General features: G+C 38.2%; 2 protein-coding genes across 2 annotated transcripts in view; one reads left to right on the top strand and one right to left on the bottom strand.

The window, feature by feature from the left end:
• The window catches only part of LOC144981120 (carbohydrate sulfotransferase 15-like), a 108,132-nt gene that overhangs the window by 57,561 nt on the left and 33,442 nt on the right, over positions 1-17,129 (top strand). The gene's annotated exons all lie outside the window — the stretch shown is intronic.
• Positions 5,958-9,841, bottom strand: LOC144955940 (uncharacterized). The gene has a single exon (XM_078886200.1). The coding sequence runs from the start codon at positions 9,609-9,611 to the stop codon at positions 5,958-5,960; it is 3,654 nt and encodes a 1,217-aa protein (XP_078742326.1). The 5' UTR covers positions 9,612-9,841.

Genomic DNA, 17,129 nt, shown 5'->3' with positions numbered 1-17,129 from the left:
CTCTCTCTCTCTCTCCCTCTCTCTCTCCCTCTCTCTCTCTCTCTCTCTCTCTCTCAAACTTCTACATTTAATGAGAATCAAACGTTGAACACATAAAATAAGATTTGTAAGCAAAATAGTGCAATTGAATGTTATTTTATAAAAATATATGATAATATTTTTGAATGGAAGTGCTAGTACTACGATGATGATGATGATGATGATGATGAGATGATGATGAGATGAGATGATGATGAGATGAGATAATAATAATAATAATAGTTTTTTTTTTTTACAGAGTGGGAGAGAGAGAGAGAGAGAGAGAGAGAGAGAGAGAGAGAGAGAGAGAGAGAGAGAGAGGATCAAAAGAAATGATGGTATCAGCGACGAATATGATGATGATAATAATAATAGTTTGTATTTTACAATGTTTCAAATTAGTTAATACGTAGGCAACGGCAGGCCAATAATTAGTTCAGTTTCATACAGAGAATATTAATAATAGATGTTTACTATTTATTGAATTAGTATATAATTACTTGATATCAAGATGGCGATGATGACGATGATAATGAGAATGATGAATTTAACTTCTTTCAAATAAAAGTCATACAATAATTACACACACACACACACACACACACACACACACACAACTATATTTATATACAAATACTATAAATACATTAAATAAGACTAACTACACAAATAAATTTAATACTCAAGAAAGGGGCGTAAAAGGATGATGACGATGGTATTGGTGATAAAGAGTAGGAAGAGGAGGATGAGATTGATGATGATAATATTTAAAATAGACACACACACACAAACACACACACACACACACAAACACTCACACACACATTATATTTATATACAAATATTATAAATACATTAAATAAGACTAACTACACAAATATATTTTAATACTCAAGAAAGGGGTGTATAAGGATGATGATGATGATGATGATGATGATGATGATGATGAGGATGATAAAGAGGAGGATGAGATTGATGATGATAATATTCAAAATAGACACACACACACACAAACACTCACACAAAAACACTCACACACGCACGCGCGCACACACACACACACACACACACACACATTATATTTATATACAAATATTATAAATACATTAAATAAGACTAACTACAGAAATATATTTTAATACTCAAGAAAGGGGTGTATAAGGATGATGATGATGATGATGATGATGATGATGATGATGATGATGATGATGATGATGATGATGATGATGATGATGAAAATTAGGAAGAGGAGGATGACATTGATGATGATAATATTCAAAATAGATTTTTTATGATGACCCAGCTCATTTCTTTATAAAACTCATTTAAAGTGACAATATAAACACATTGCTTTAGATAAGATTGCATGCATTTGAAGAACAATTCTCATTTATGCCCCCTACAGATGACACAGCATAAATATGAGAATATAATCGACACAAAAAGCTGCTTCAATAGCAATATGAATAAAAAAAGATAGTGGTGGTGACGATGTTGAAGACAGTTGATAATATACGTTGGTGAGGTTGATGGTTGTGGTAGTGAAGATAATGGTGCTGGTGATGATACTGGTGTAACGATGATGGTGACAGATAATGACGATTATGATGAAGGTGAAGTTGGTGATGACAATGATGGTGGTGTCGACAATAAAGTTGTTGTTGGTAGATAATGGAGATATGATGAAGATGAAGATGATATTAGTGGTGATGGCAATAAAGATGATGCTGTTAGATAATGACAATGGTAAAGAAGGTGAACGTAATAAAGACGATGCTGTTAGATAATGACAATGGTAAAGAAGGTGAACGTAATAAAGACGATGCTGATAGATAATGACAATAATGATGAAGGTGAAAATAATGGTGATATTAATGCTTGTGATGACAATAATGATGACACTGACAAATAGTGACATAGACTACGAATGAAGATGATGATAATGATAATAATGATGCTAATAATTTAAATAGGATGGTATGGTGGTGGTAGTGGTGGTGAATAAAGATGGATATGATGATGACCGCAAAGACTATTATGCTGGTAGTGATGGAAAATGATGATGATGATGATAAGGATGATGAAGAAGGTGAAGATGATGATGATGATGGTATTGATGGTGGTGAGGGCAATAAAGATGATACTGATATATTAATGACAATGATGAAGAAAGTGAAGGTGATTGCGGTGATTGCTAATGCTAATATATATTGACAATAATGATTCTGATAGATAATGACAAAGATGATGATAATGTTAATGATGATGATGGTGGTGGTGGTGGGGGAGGTAGTGGTGGTGAATGAAGATGAATATAATGATGGTTGCAAAGACGGTGATGTTGGTAGTGGTGGGACTGATGATGATGATGATGATGATGATGATGATGATGATGATGATGATGATGATGATGATGATGATAATGAGGATGATAAATTGATATCCACAAAGAAATAGAGCTGATATAACAATTACTGTGACCTCAGTTTGTTCATCTTCCTTTATCCGACTGCTTCTTCGAATTGAAAATTGAAAATCTCTTCATAAATATATTGGACAGGCCTTTACAGGAACACACACATCGATTGCAAATGTCTCTGCAAAATTGCCAAGAATTACGGCTAATCTTGCCCTACATATTTTTGATTTATTGTTAACAAAGAAACAATATGAAAGGAGTGAAAATTCTAAAAACAACTCGCATGGTGAAGATAAACCATCCCTGTCCCTAGAATTAAAATACTCTGTTAACTCAGAGTTTGGCACAACACACGCTCTGCTTCGTAGTTCCTGCTGTTGGAAAAATTTAGAATAGATGGTGAAATCTGCTACATTTTTGGTTTGTCGTGTAATTTTTCCTAGGGTGGACAGAAGGGAGATAAAGGTGACCACGTAAAGAAGAATATAGCACTCTTGACCTCGTGTACCACGAAAAAGCAAGAATTAAATCATCTGGACAGTAAATCCGTTGATTTTTCTGAGCATTCAGGAGCTGAATCTTGCGTTCTATAAATTTCTGGATAGCCTTAGACTTCTCTATTGAGGATTCATTTTCTTCATCTGCAATGAAAAAAAAAGTAGAAGATAATGAAATAGACGATACATGATTGGAAACAATGAATTTTATTTTTACAATGCATTTCAAAATTTTAATTTCGTGAATCTATAACGAATCAAAAACAACAGCAACACAACAAGGGTAATAGTTCTTCTTATCATCATCATCATCATCATCATCATCATCATCATCATCATCATCATCATCATCATCATCATCATCATCATCATCATCAACAACAACATCATTATATCATTATCATTATTATTATTATTATTATTATTATTATTATTATTATTATTATTATTATTATTATTATTATTATTATTATTATTATTATTATTATTATTATTAATATTATTATTATTATTATCATCATCGTCCTCGTCGTCGTCCTCCTCCTCCTCCTCCAACTCCTCCTCTCCCTTCTTCTTCTTCTTCTTCTTCTTCTTCTTCTTCTTCTTCTTCTTCTTCTTATTATTATTATTATTATTATTATTATTATTATTATTATTATTATTATTATTATTATTATTATTATGTTCACGTTGATAATAAAACTGACGCTGTCACAAAGTGCGCACGTAAACCGTATGCTTATGTAGCGCAGTTTGCAACCTTGTTTATGTGTGCTATATTCAAGCTACGACATCGATCAATAACCAAACACAATACGTTGATAAAGGTTTTGAAGCTAAATGAAGATATATTTTATTACAATATAACAAAGATATTATGAGATATAAAGATGAAATGATAGATGTAATAAGTATGAAATCAAATGGATGGATGACAAATTGATGGAGATGGTGTGATGATGAATATGATATGAAAGCGATATGAAAATATATAATTAAATCAATTAATTATCAATACTTTACCAAACCGCTACCACATCAGACAATCTCACAGATAGGTTGCAACCATCACAGTCATACAGGCAACTAATAATTAACTAACTAACTAAACACAATCCAGACGTGTAGAAGAAAGCCAAAAGAGTGTCCTTGATATTCAACAAAAACTGTAAGGTTGTTCTAATATTGTTAATTTGTCTCTTCTTGAAATTGTTCTGATTTCACAGTATTCATAAACAGATCAATTGTTTCTCAATGTTCTGATATTAAAATAAGCAAATGGTTCTTCACAGGTAACTTATAAAACAGGCAAATGTTCAGTTTCTATTAGGGTCAAGCTATGAGTGTATAGCCTAAAGTTGGCTTGTTAAAGCCCAGCCTCCAACGGCTCATTCACAGAGCCGAACAGATTATAGAAATCACAAATTAAGTCTACACAAGACTTTAATCAAACTCTACACAAGAGTTATAACACAACTTGATTCAGCTCAAACTTTGAGCACCGCAAAGTCTACACAAGACTTAAATCACACTCTACACAAGAGTTAACACAAAACGTGTTTCAGCTCGAACTTTGAGCACTACAAAGTCTACACAAGACTTTAATCTAACTCTACACAAGAGTTAAACAAATGAGCCTAAAAGACTCCGCTGTGGTTATCGCTTAGAGACTATGAGCCTAAAAGACTCCGCTGAGTGGTCTGAAGAAACTGCTCAAAACTCTGGCATTTATAGGCAAAAATCAAGCAAACGAAGCAAAATTCTACCCACACAACCGGATGTTAGTCATATCCGTAAACATCTGAAATTCCTTAAAACTCCCCCAGATTCCATAATCATGGACAACAACAACCCATCCTGATACCGGACATCCTCATATCAAGGATAAATAAATTCGTCAGCCCCATAGTTACGAGATATCAATCAAGCCATACCATAACAAAGTCACTCCCGTAGAATACAGGGATCCTACTTTGCTTATAAGTTTACGGAGAAAACAAGATTGATGCCTTTCTCACAATAACACCCACACTACGTAGTTTAATTGAAACTTCCGGGCCATAGGTGCATGATCTGATACGACCTGTATCAACAAAAGAAGGGTTGTTCCAGAGGGATTACAATAACAACAACAACTAATACTACGACGACGTACATCCTGTCGTAAACTGACGCCTACACGGAAGCGTTTCGTTACATATCTCCCCCCTAAGACTAAATTTGGTACAACATTTAGTTAGATCATCGAAATGCCTCAAGATCACATCGATCTCGATAAATAATCTGGACCATGATTATCCTTCCCTTTTACGGAACGTAGGACAAATCGGTATTGATTAAGCAAGAGAGACCACCTCATCAGTCTCCCATTCTCTGATTTCGCCCTGTTCAGATACAGAAGTGGGGCATGATCAGTTTCAATTATAAATTCTTTACCAATGAAATACACATTTAGTGTTTTCACAGCCCAAACTACGGCCAGACATTCCTTCTCAACAACAGAGTACCTCTGCTCCCGCGGTAACAATTTCCTGCTTAAATAGGTAACTGGATATTTGACTCCATCATGCTCCTGAGATAGCACAGCACCTAATCCTGTGTCGCTGGCGTCCGTAGATAAAATAAACGGCTTATCATAATCTGGAAGGCGCAACACGGGATCCGATGTAAGCATATTTTTCAGCGTTTGGAAGGCTCTCTTCTGTGGTTCGTCCCAAATCACTCTGTTGGGCATGCCTTTCTTTGTCGCGTCTGTCAGGGGAGCTGCCACTGCTGAGAAGTTTGGCACATAACGTCGGTAGAATGATGCCAGCCCAAGAAAACTTCTCATTTGTTTCTTGTTCGAGGGTAAGTTTGCCTCTTGGATCGATTTGACCTTGTCCATGGTTGGCCTTAAATTCCCTCCACCAATAGAATGGCCTAAAAACTCCACCTCCGGGAAACCAAGCAGGCACTTTGACGGTTTCGCCGTCAAGCCGCAATCACGCAACCTTTGAAGAACTGTCCTTAACGTTTTTAAATGTTCATCCCATGTTGCAGTGTGAATGAGAATATCGTCGATGTAGTTTTTCACGTTGGGAAGTCCACCAACGACTTTTCTCATCATCCGCGAGAACGCGGAGGGCGCCCCTTGAAGTCCGAAGGGCATTACAGTAAACTGCATCAGTCCTAACTCTGTTGCAAATGCCGTTTTCCTCCTTGGTCCTGTCTGACAATGGAATTTGCCAGAATCCACGGGATAAATCAATCTTTGAGACAAAGTGACATGATGTCCCAATTTCTTGAAACAGATCATCAAGTCTAGGCATTGGTTCCGCATCGAACACCGTAATGTTGTTAAGGGATCTGAAGTCCACACAATAACGAATGGTTCCGTCCTTCTTCTTGACAACGACAGATGGCGAACAATACGGACTATCCGATGGCTCGATTATCCCGGCGCGAAGCATGGCCTTCACTTCTTCTTTTAATGTGGTTTTTAATGCTTGAGGCACGGGATATGGTTTCTTTCTGACTGGACAATCCGACGTCAAACGGATGTCGTAGATGTAATTATTCGTGCGTCCTGGCACATCGGTCAATACGTCATCAAAATCCTGGAGCATGCCCTGCAATTGACCTATCTGCTGAGGACTCATTCCTTCATGCAGGATGACATCGTCTTTGGTCTCAGTCTGTTTCAGAGCAGGCAATTCCATCCGAGGAAGAACCTTTTCTCCATCACCATCGTTATCTTCGATAACCGCTGCCACGGCACATTGAAGAACACCGACTTCATTCTCCTTCTCCACGTCTCTCACGTAGTACCTTTTCAGCAAATTGACGTGGTATGTCCTTCTGGTGTTGTCTATATTAATGACGTAATTATTCGGACCCGTGACATCTTTCACTTCAAAAGGACCCTGCCACTTCAATTCCAGTTTGTTATGTTTCGTGGGCAGTAAGAGCAATACTTTATCTCCCTTTTCAAATGACCTTACTTTGGCCTTTTTGTCAAAATGTGCCTTGTAACGCGAGGATGAATACTGCAGGTTATCGTGTGCTGCCTTCACAGTATTCTCTATCTTTTCCCTTAAATCGACTACGTATTGATACGTCGTTTTCACATCCGGGTCTTCTATGTCTTCGGTCCATAGTTCCCGTAATATTTTCATCGGTCCTCTCACAGGCCTTCCAAATAAGAGCTCAAACGGAGAGAAACCAAGAGATTCCTGAGGAGCCTCCCTGTATGAAAATAATGCAGCATTGATGTATCTGTCCCAGTCTGAGGGTCGCTCTGCAGCCAACCTCTTGAGCATTCCTTTTAAAGTTCCATTAAATCTCTCTACAAGCCCATTGGCTTGTGGGTGATAAGGACTAGTAGTGATTTGTTTTACGGAGAGCAGTCTGCATACTTCCTTCATCAGGTCTGATGTGAATTGCGTCCCCCTGTCGCTTAGCATCTCCTTAGGTATTCCCGTGCGGCTAAAGATGTCAACCAATCCTTCTGCTACTCTTTCTGTTTCCATACTCTTCAGAGCAATGGCCTCTGGATACCTCGTACAGTAATCCACCACAGTGAGTATATATCGGTTTCCTCTATCTGATGCCGGCATGATGGGGCCAATTAGATCCACTGCTACCCGACTGAAGGGTTCATCGATGAGCGGAACTTTAGTAAGAGGGACCTTAGGGGTGATTCCTCTCGGAGCTGACCTTTGACACTGGTCGCAAGACTGACAAAATCTCATGACATCCTCCCAAATATTTGGCCAGTAAAAATTACTCAGTATTCGATCTGTCGTTTTCTTTGCCGCGAGATGTCCAGAGAGTACACTTTCATGGGCCAACCGCATGACTGAATTACGCAGGCATTTTGGTACGACAACTTGCTTTACCAAATCCCCGTGCTCAACCCTTGGAGATTGAAAATAGCGGATCAGCAAACCTCTGTCATAGGCATACCAACTGGTATTACTCTTGCCTGTGTTTCTTACCTCTCCTCTGGTAGCAGCATCCCTCGCAGCTTTTAGTGTGATGTCATGCTTTTGTTTCTCCTTTAGTTCGTCGACGCTTACACCTGTCTCTATAGATGGAGCTGTGACCAAGTCTTTGATCTTGCGTTCACGTTGCCCTCGTGTTTGTACGGCGCTCAGTTCATCTCCATGACCCAATTCCTGCTCGTCAGTAATTGTTTTTACATGCATTCCTGGGCATTTGGCCCCTTCAATATTCCCAAGTATAACGTCATGCAATGGGGATTCTAACTCGACGACTGACAATCTCCCGGTAAAATAGGGGCATTCCAAATAAGCTTCACCGTGTGGTGCGGAAATAGCCTCTCCGTTAGCCAAGTAGATCAGGACCTTTTTATTCCAGTCATCCTTACTCTTGTTTATCAGTCCTTTTCTGACGATGACACAACTACTGCCGCTATCACGTAACACATTCACCTTTTTCCCATTCAACCATCCGACGGCCACCGGCATTACAGGTGCGACTGGCACATGTCCTGAGCACGCTGCAGAAATCATTGGCATCTCACATCCGCACTTTAATTCCACCTTGTCATGTCTCAAACATTTCTGTGGTTCATGATCTTCTGTGATCGCGGAGACTTGTTCTATACCGGTAGGTGCCTTCCTGTCTTCGTGCCTCTTCTTCTCACGGCAATCTTTTATTAAGTGTCCTTTTCGCCGACAGTAATAACAAAAGGGACTCTCGACCACAGCAGCAGCTTGCTTCTTTTGTCGACAATCTCGTGCCATATGTCCTGGCCGTTTACAGTTGTGGCAAACCATTTGGCTAGCGAAGCGGGTAGTGTCCTTCATTACGTTGTTTCGACTACTTTCATTGACGTTCTTTGATTTTTCTTGAGCCACTCCACTTTTGGAAAATGTTCCTGCGACACCGTGCGCTTCAATGTACTTTTCTCCTAAATCTATTACTTCCCTTGCTGTCTTCGGTTGTCTTTCTTTTATGAAAATCGTCAAATCCCGACCGCAGACACTGACAAGCTGTTCCTTCAATATCATATCCAGAATGTCAGCAACTGAGTCCTTCCTTTTCCCCGACAACTCAATCCATTTTTCCATATAACTCTCCAATCTAGTCGCAAACTGGCTAAAACGCTCCCCTTGTTCCGGTCTACTCTTCCTAAATTTTTCATTGAATCCATCATCCGTTAGATTATAACGTCTCAATAAAGCCGCTTTTACTACCCCATAATCGATGGCATCTTCATCACTCAGTCGAGTGCAGACGTCCAGTGCTTTCCCTTTGAGAAGTGCAGACAACTGGATTGCCCAATCCCTGCATTCCCAGCCGTTGACTTTAGCGTATCTCTCGAAACGGAGCAGATAGCTGTCCATATGATCCTTGTTTTCGTCAAAACATGGAAGTCGAGGACTCTTAACAGTAGGAGCATGAGTAAATGATCGAATGTCACTTGTCATACTGTCGTTGTTGGAGGAAGCCTGACACTCCGACTTTAACCTAAGCAGTTCAAGCTCTTTCTCCATCAGAGCTTCTTGTCTTTGAGCTCGTGCTCTGCTTATCTCCTCCTCTTCTTTGGCACGTTCTCTCTCCTTCTCTTTTCTCTCTTCATCTTCTTGTAACTGGGCTGTCACCCAAGCACGGAGATCTTCACCCCTTAACTCCAATTTTTCTCCAAGTTTAATTAATCTTTCCACATCCATCTCTAGGACAATTAATCAAACCAATTCAAATTCAAATAAACAAACTTCAATATGTTTATCAACACTGTTGCCGTAATTGTTACTTTCACGTAGAATAAAGTGGTACTACAAGTAACCTTATAACGATACGCGTCAATATAAATCCCTACACGGAATCAAAACAGGCAACTAATACCGATCCCTACATGGAACCCAACATTGATCTATATAGACTCAGATAATACATAGAATCAAACTGCTGATTTATTACAGGTCCTCACACGGAACCAACCAAATCTTCACCCAGATTCAATTACAGAATCAACAAAATATCTTCACCCAGATTCTTACACAGAATCAATACCTTGACTTACTATATGTGCATAGAGAGTCAAAACAAATGATTTAATACAGATCCTCACACGGGACCAACACAATCTTCACCCAGATTCCTACACGGAATCAAATTACCCCAACAACCACCTTCGTTCCTTACAAAAGGGAGAGGGGGGACAATGGAGGCTTCACAGCGCGAGTACCGCTTTCGCGCTAAGTCAGTGATCCGTATCACTATGACAGATGACTGACAACGTATAACCGAACAAGTGAAAATTACCAGAATAACTTGTATTACACCTTGCGTATAATGACAGTCTTATAACCATTAAATGGATACCAATTTGCTTTAAGCTCAAAGATAGTATCTATCTCAAGTTTGAAACAACTCCCTAACCTGTCTCAACAATTGTTTGGTCGCGATGTCTCTTGAATGCACAACAATAAGAATCCCACTTCTGACACCAAATTATGTCACAAAGTGCGCACGTAAACCGTATGCTTATGTAGCGCAGTTTGCAACCTTGTTTATGTGTGCTATATTCAAGCTACGACATCGATCAATAACCAAACACAATACGTTGATAAAGGTTTTGAAGCTAAATGAAGATATATTTTATTACAATATAACAAAGATATTATGAGATATAAAGATGAAATGATAGATGTAATAAGTATGAAATCAAATGGATGGATGACAAATTGATGGAGATGGTGTGATGATGAATATGATATGAAAGCGATATGAAAATATATAATTAAATCAATTAATTATCAATACTTTACCAAACCGCTACCACATCAGACAATCTCACAGATAGGTTGCAACCATCACAGTCATACAGGCAACTAATAATTAACTAACTAACTAAACACAATCCAGACGTGTAGAAGAAAGCCAAAAGAGTGTCCTTGATATTCAACAAAAACTGTAAGGTTGTTCTAATATTGTTAATTTGTCTCTTCTTGAAATTGTTCTGATTTCACAGTATTCATAAACAGATCAATTGTTTCTCAATGTTCTGATATTAAAATAAGCAAATGGTTCTTCACAGGTAACTTATAAAACAGGCAAATGTTCAGTTTCTATTAGGGTCAAGCTATGAGTGTATAGCCTAAAGTTGGCTTGTTAAAGCCCAGCCTCCAACGGCTCATTCACAGAGCCGAACAGATTATAGAAATCACAAATTAAGTCTACACAAGACTTTAATCAAACTCTACACAAGAGTTATAACACAACTTGATTCAGCTCAAACTTTGAGCACCGCAAAGTCTACACAAGACTTAAATCACACTCTACACAAGAGTTAACACAAAACGTGTTTCAGCTCGAACTTTGAGCACTACAAAGTCTACACAAGACTTTAATCTAACTCTACACAAGAGTTAAACAAATGAGCCTAAAAGACTCCGCTGTGGTTATCGCTTAGAGACTATGAGCCTAAAAGACTCCGCTGAGTGGTCTGAAGAAACTGCTCAAAACTCTGGCATTTATAGGCAAAAATCAAGCAAACGAAGCAAAATTCTACCCACACAACCGGATGTTAGTCATATCCGTAAACATCTGAAATTCCTTAAAACTCCCCCAGATTCCATAATCATGGACAACAACAACCCATCCTGATACCGGACATCCTCATATCAAGGATAAATAAATTCGTCAGCCCCATAGTTACGAGATATCAATCAAGCCATACCATAACAAAGTCACTCCCGTAGAATACAGGGATCCTACTTTGCTTATAAGTTTACGGAGAAAACAAGATTGATGCCTTTCTCACAATAACACCCACACTACGTAGTTTAATTGAAACTTCCGGGCCATAGGTGCATGATCTGATACGACCTGTATCAACAAAAGAAGGGTTGTTCCAGAGGGATTACAATAACAACAACAACTAATACTACGACGACGTACATCCTGTCGTAAACTGACGCCTACACGGAAGCGTTTCGTTACAGACGCTAACGCATTTAAACATTAAAATAGTAGGTTAACTCACCTTCTAGTTGGGAGTCCAGTGTGTAGAATCGAAGTATTTCTGTAAGTTCACTCCAACGCTTTAAGGTTCCATCTGAGAAAGTCTGGTGTTGGCTTTGTTTAATTCCAAAGAAACTCTCATATTGAATTGAACTGATGCTGTGATCATCGCTCACCTCTTTAACTGTAAAGTAGATACTAAATGAGTGGACCATACCGATCCGAGCACGACTATGAAGACTAAACTCAGAATCTGAAGAAAGTCCAACAACACCATGAGAGGAAATCTCTTGAACAAAACAATCTTTAAAGGTCTTTCCCAACTCATTTTCTGTAATTTCAAGTAAATCTTTCTTAAGAAAAATTGATAACTCATCAATATCTTGACGCCTGTCTCTAAATTCACTTATCGAATTTAATGTCTGACGAGATGGTGCTGTTTTTCGCAAACAAGAAGGGGTATTGTATTTGGCCATTTATTTGGAGGAATAGCAGGTGAAGGATACATTGATTCCGTCTTATAGGAGCATCATGATGCCAATGATTGGCACAGATACCCATATAGTCTGTAACATCACTCGAATCGATTTTATTTGGCAGTGCATTAATCCATATTTGTCTCTCAATTGGATCCGAAGGAAATTTATATACAGTTGTCTTTTCGCCATGTCTATAATTTGAAGTGCAATCAAAAACAGAACATTTTCGAGGCATTTTCGGCTATTATTGATTTTAAAAAATAATGATAAATTGTTTATTATTTGCTTAAAATGCATTGCCGAATCCATTGTACAGGAAAATGAGCAATAAACAACGGCAATTCACAACTACAACAAAACTTAATGGTCACTCCATGAAAATGAACAACAGAATAAGGGCGATTCACAACTACAAGTGGTCAATATGTACAAGCAAGACTGAATTCTTAAAAGTGTGACATATGGCACTACTTGATGCTAAGTGTGTGTGTGTGTGTGTGTGTGTGTGTGTATGCGTGTGCGTTTTAGTCTTAAAACTCTAGTGCTTTGGTATGCGTGCGAGCGTGTTTGAGTAATGTAATTAATGCCATATCATGCAGGTAACCGAGGTAACTCAACTCTCGCCCCTTCCCCCAGTTCAAAAAAAACCATGGGCCTTCCAGATTTTTTTGGCCACGGTCGCTCGAACTGCACGTCTCTAGATTGCTATGGCACTGACGAACATCGGACCTGTTCGTCAGTGCAAAGACCTCTTCGCACTTATTCGTCACTTCCAAAAGTATACCATTTAAAAAAAAAAAACAATTAAAATTCCAGGCTCTCGGGCCAACTTATCCGATGGCACACAGTAACACCTGGTCACCTAGATAAGTTTGATTTCTAACGCGTTAGATGCCGTTGGGGCAACGATATGACTCGTTATTTCAAGCCACCGTAAGATTCTATTTTATTTTATGTTGTCCATTCTATTTCTTTGGGTTATTTTGTTTTTATTGTTTTTTTTCCCCGTATATTTTCGTTATAGCTTTATTTAAAGAAAAATAGAGGAAAATGTGTTCTAATATTTCCTGTTACGATTCTTTTATAATACTTTGTCCATTCTACTACTACTACTACCACTCACTACTACTACCACTACTGCTACTACTACTACTGCTACTACTACTACTACTACTACTACTACTACTACTACTACTACTACTTATATGTCTTTTATCTTCCATTATTTTCTGGAAGATTCTGTTCCCTGACGCTGACCTTTTCTTATCAATCAGATCACCCCCCTGGGGCACCCTATCCTCTACCCACGCTGACATTTCATTCATACTGCAACCTCAACCACCATTGAGTACAGACGACAAAGTTATTTTTCATTATATTTTATTTGTTTTCCACGTTTATTTGTGTATTGTTGTGTTAATGAAGGGTTTGTACCCGAAACGTCCATTGTCTGTTTTGTTCCCATACGAAGCCTTTCATTTTCACTCTTTCGTTAGTATTTTACGATCACCGGCTTCAGGCAGCCCTTACCGTTTTCTACTTTTCATGTCTCAGTAAGATGCGAGCAAGCCGAATTTCAAATGACAGGAATGAAGAAAGACGAGACAATGAAAGAGCTTTCACTTTCAGTTCTAGCGCCACGCATCAGTGCAGTGAGCATGCGCGTTGGATGAACCGAAATATAGGGCTTCCAGTTTGGCGTTTCAACACCAAATTTGGTCTTTTTCTCAGGATTGGACAATTTCACTTGTTTAATTAATTGATATATTTATTAAACAAATCTCACGTAAACCGACAAACAGATTTAGTGAAAACAAGGCTTCCCTGCGACTAGTATGGGACAGGAAATGCTGATTTATTTGTCGTAGAGCAAGTTATTTTAAAAAATGGCATTTTTCCATAATTTTGGTACCGTCAACGCCCGTGGCCAGGTCAGAACTGACCAATTGGCATCAGTACTAGTAATAGTAATAGTATTAGTCAGTACTGACCCCCAGACGCCGGTGCCTGTTCGTCAGTACTGACCCGCAGGTGCCAGCGCCTGGGGGTCAGTACTGACGAATAGCCACTCCGAAAACTAAATAAAAAGTATTTTTTGTTAATAAGCATTAAATCGAGGCGTGTACGCGTAGACATTGTTAATTTGGACCTGCTGAGTTCAAATATGTATTTTGTTTTAAGGTCGGAGTGATATTTTTGATATTGATGGCTAAACGGTTTGTCGTTACCGGTATACCGACCGGTAGAACGTTAGGTGTGAAGGGGCATACAATGGGAATGATCTTGTATTAATATTAGCTTTCCATGTGCTCGAGGTCATTGTTCACATTACAAAATGTGCTCAAAATGACCCACTTAGTGAAAAGTGTTTACAGCTTTTAAATATCTAACATACGATTGGTCATTTGATTCAGCTTGACACACGGGTATGTTTATAACATTTGTAAACAAAGCAGCGTGTTTACATTTGTTAAGAAATATCCATGAATATAGATCGCCCCCGTTACAATAGTACACGAAAAAAGTATAGATAGTTCGAAGATGACGTCATTCAGGTCTTTGTTATTGTTTTTTTTTTGCCATCCGCGTTTATGAGTAATGCTCACTGAACTGTATTAACCAGACTATAAACGTTCATGGGTACACACAGTTTTGTGTGTTGATCCGTTTTACTTCCGGATGGCAATGTTATGAGCTTCTTAGCCAAGCGTGTACTATCCATATGTTAAAAGTTGATGGCGAGGGGGGGGGGGGCGGAGGGGCTTTTTACTTTTAAAATGTAACGATTGTTTATTTTAAGTGTGTACGAACTGTACAATTTTCTGTGTCGTTTTTAATTCAAGTCAAAGTGACAATGTTAGTGAGTAGTGCACATGGATCTCGCGATAAGTAAACCCCTGGTCAAGTCTGTGGGGAGGTCAGCGATCGTAATCATAACATAATTCACTGTGTATAACAGTTTATTGTAAACCATCAAAATTTTGCCTCATCCGAGATCCTTCGTTTTTTAAATACATATATATAGATCGTAAAGAAGAATAATCACAAAGTATGGTACTGTAAACCGGTGAAAAAATATCGGCTTAATGTCGAGCCATTTATCACCCCTTCCTTACCACTCATAGGAAAATCGTCACATTCGTTAGGTTTTTCTTATTCTGATTTTTTTTGTACTTCATACTAATATTTGAACAAAAATGTTTACTATAGTTAAAGTATATTTACACTGTGTTGAAGAACTCGTAAAGCAAGAACTAACAGCTTATGTGTTTGAGTGAAATAAAATATATTTTTGTATAGGTTGGGTGTGACTCGTGACGGTTTGGGGAAAATCCGGAAAATGGCCGGTAAGGAGAGAGTTAAAATAAAATCCATCAGAAGGATGTGAAGATTAACGTCAACGCATGCGCACGGGTTATGGAACGGACAACAGTTCCCGTCGTCTTTTCGGTAGATAATAATAATAATAATAATAATAATAATAATAATAATAATAGTAATAGGATCCTGGAATGTAAACAAAAATAAGCGTTCGCTTGGTTACTAAGCCGATGCACAGAATAAAGCGAATATCCTTAACTCACTCAACCCTAACATCGACTATATCCGTAGTATACCCGGGGTTACTTTTACCCCATGCCTATTTATTACATTTTTCTGAAACAAATAGTAGTATCAAAGCTAAGGTATTTAGATTATGAATGTTACTGATTGTTGAATAAAACTATCCACATGCTCATTTTTAATACATTTTTTTCCAATTTTGAAAAGCAGCAAAAATCTCTAGGATTGAGTGAGTTTACTAATTGGATTCAGTAGTCTGATGTCACGTCGCCCAGCAACGGCGGCCATCTTGGTTCTGAACAAAGAAAATCTGTACTTTTTATTCTTCGTGCTGGCTAGTTTTCATATCTTGTGATCAGAGTTTGTTAAAGTCAAAACAGGATCAGATTTATAATGTTTTTTGTTTCATCTGGATACGCTTTTATGCTCGTCGGAGAACTATTTTATAAGGTCTTCCGCCATAGTTCCGATAGTTTAGAGCCAGTTACTAAGTTACCATGCGTCATTACGAGGGAAGTGACGTCATGACTGTTGAAGCGTATTCAACCCTAACATCGACTATATCCGTATTATACCCGGGTTACTTTTACCCCAAGCCTATTTAATTATAATTTTTCTGAGACGAATAAATTATAGGCGTAGTATCAAGGCTAATGTTCTTAGTTTTTACAGGTTAATGGTAGTTGAATAAAAATATCTATGAAAATGCTCATTTTTAATGCATTTTTTCAGTTTTGAAGAGTAGCAAAAATCTCTAGGGTTAGGATTGAGTGAGTTAAGCTATTCAACCATAGTTAAATATTCCGAAACATTCCATGTTTGGTATTTTGATCATTTTTGTTTTGTTTTGTTTTGTTCTTTGGTTTGAAGCTATTTTATTCATTTTTGTTAATTAATGCTTTACAGTCCCAGGTTCTAGCACCTTAGTATCACAATTGAGCTTTGAGCTTTTATATAGGGCAATATCCACTAAATGTGCTCAAAGCGCTTTACAAGGGAACCCTGGCCAACAGCAACATTTAACATTTTTACGCAATGTAATATTTTTTTTTTCGGACAGAGACAACGCTGTTAACGGCCACGTACTCATTTTAAACGTGAGTACGGTGGAAGAATGTGAGTAAAGAGCCTTTTCCAAGGAATCAACTATGCGCCGAGCACGAGGCTCGAACCCAGGAC

Source organism: Berghia stephanieae, chromosome 10 (genome assembly GCF_034508935.2).
Source record: "Berghia stephanieae isolate SIO BIC M18660-M18661 chromosome 10, UCSD_Bste_1.3, whole genome shotgun sequence".
NCBI lineage: Eukaryota > Metazoa > Mollusca > Gastropoda > Nudibranchia > Aeolidiidae > Berghia > Berghia stephanieae.
The sequence above is the reverse complement of the archived record's forward strand: the minus strand, read 5'-3'. Positions and strand labels throughout refer to the sequence as shown.

What these genes read in the sequence shown, in the direction of transcription:
- LOC144955940 (XM_078886200.1), bottom strand. Translation starts at nt 9,611, where the DNA reads ATGGATGTGGAAAGATTAATTAAACTTGGAGAAAAATTGGAGTTAAGG.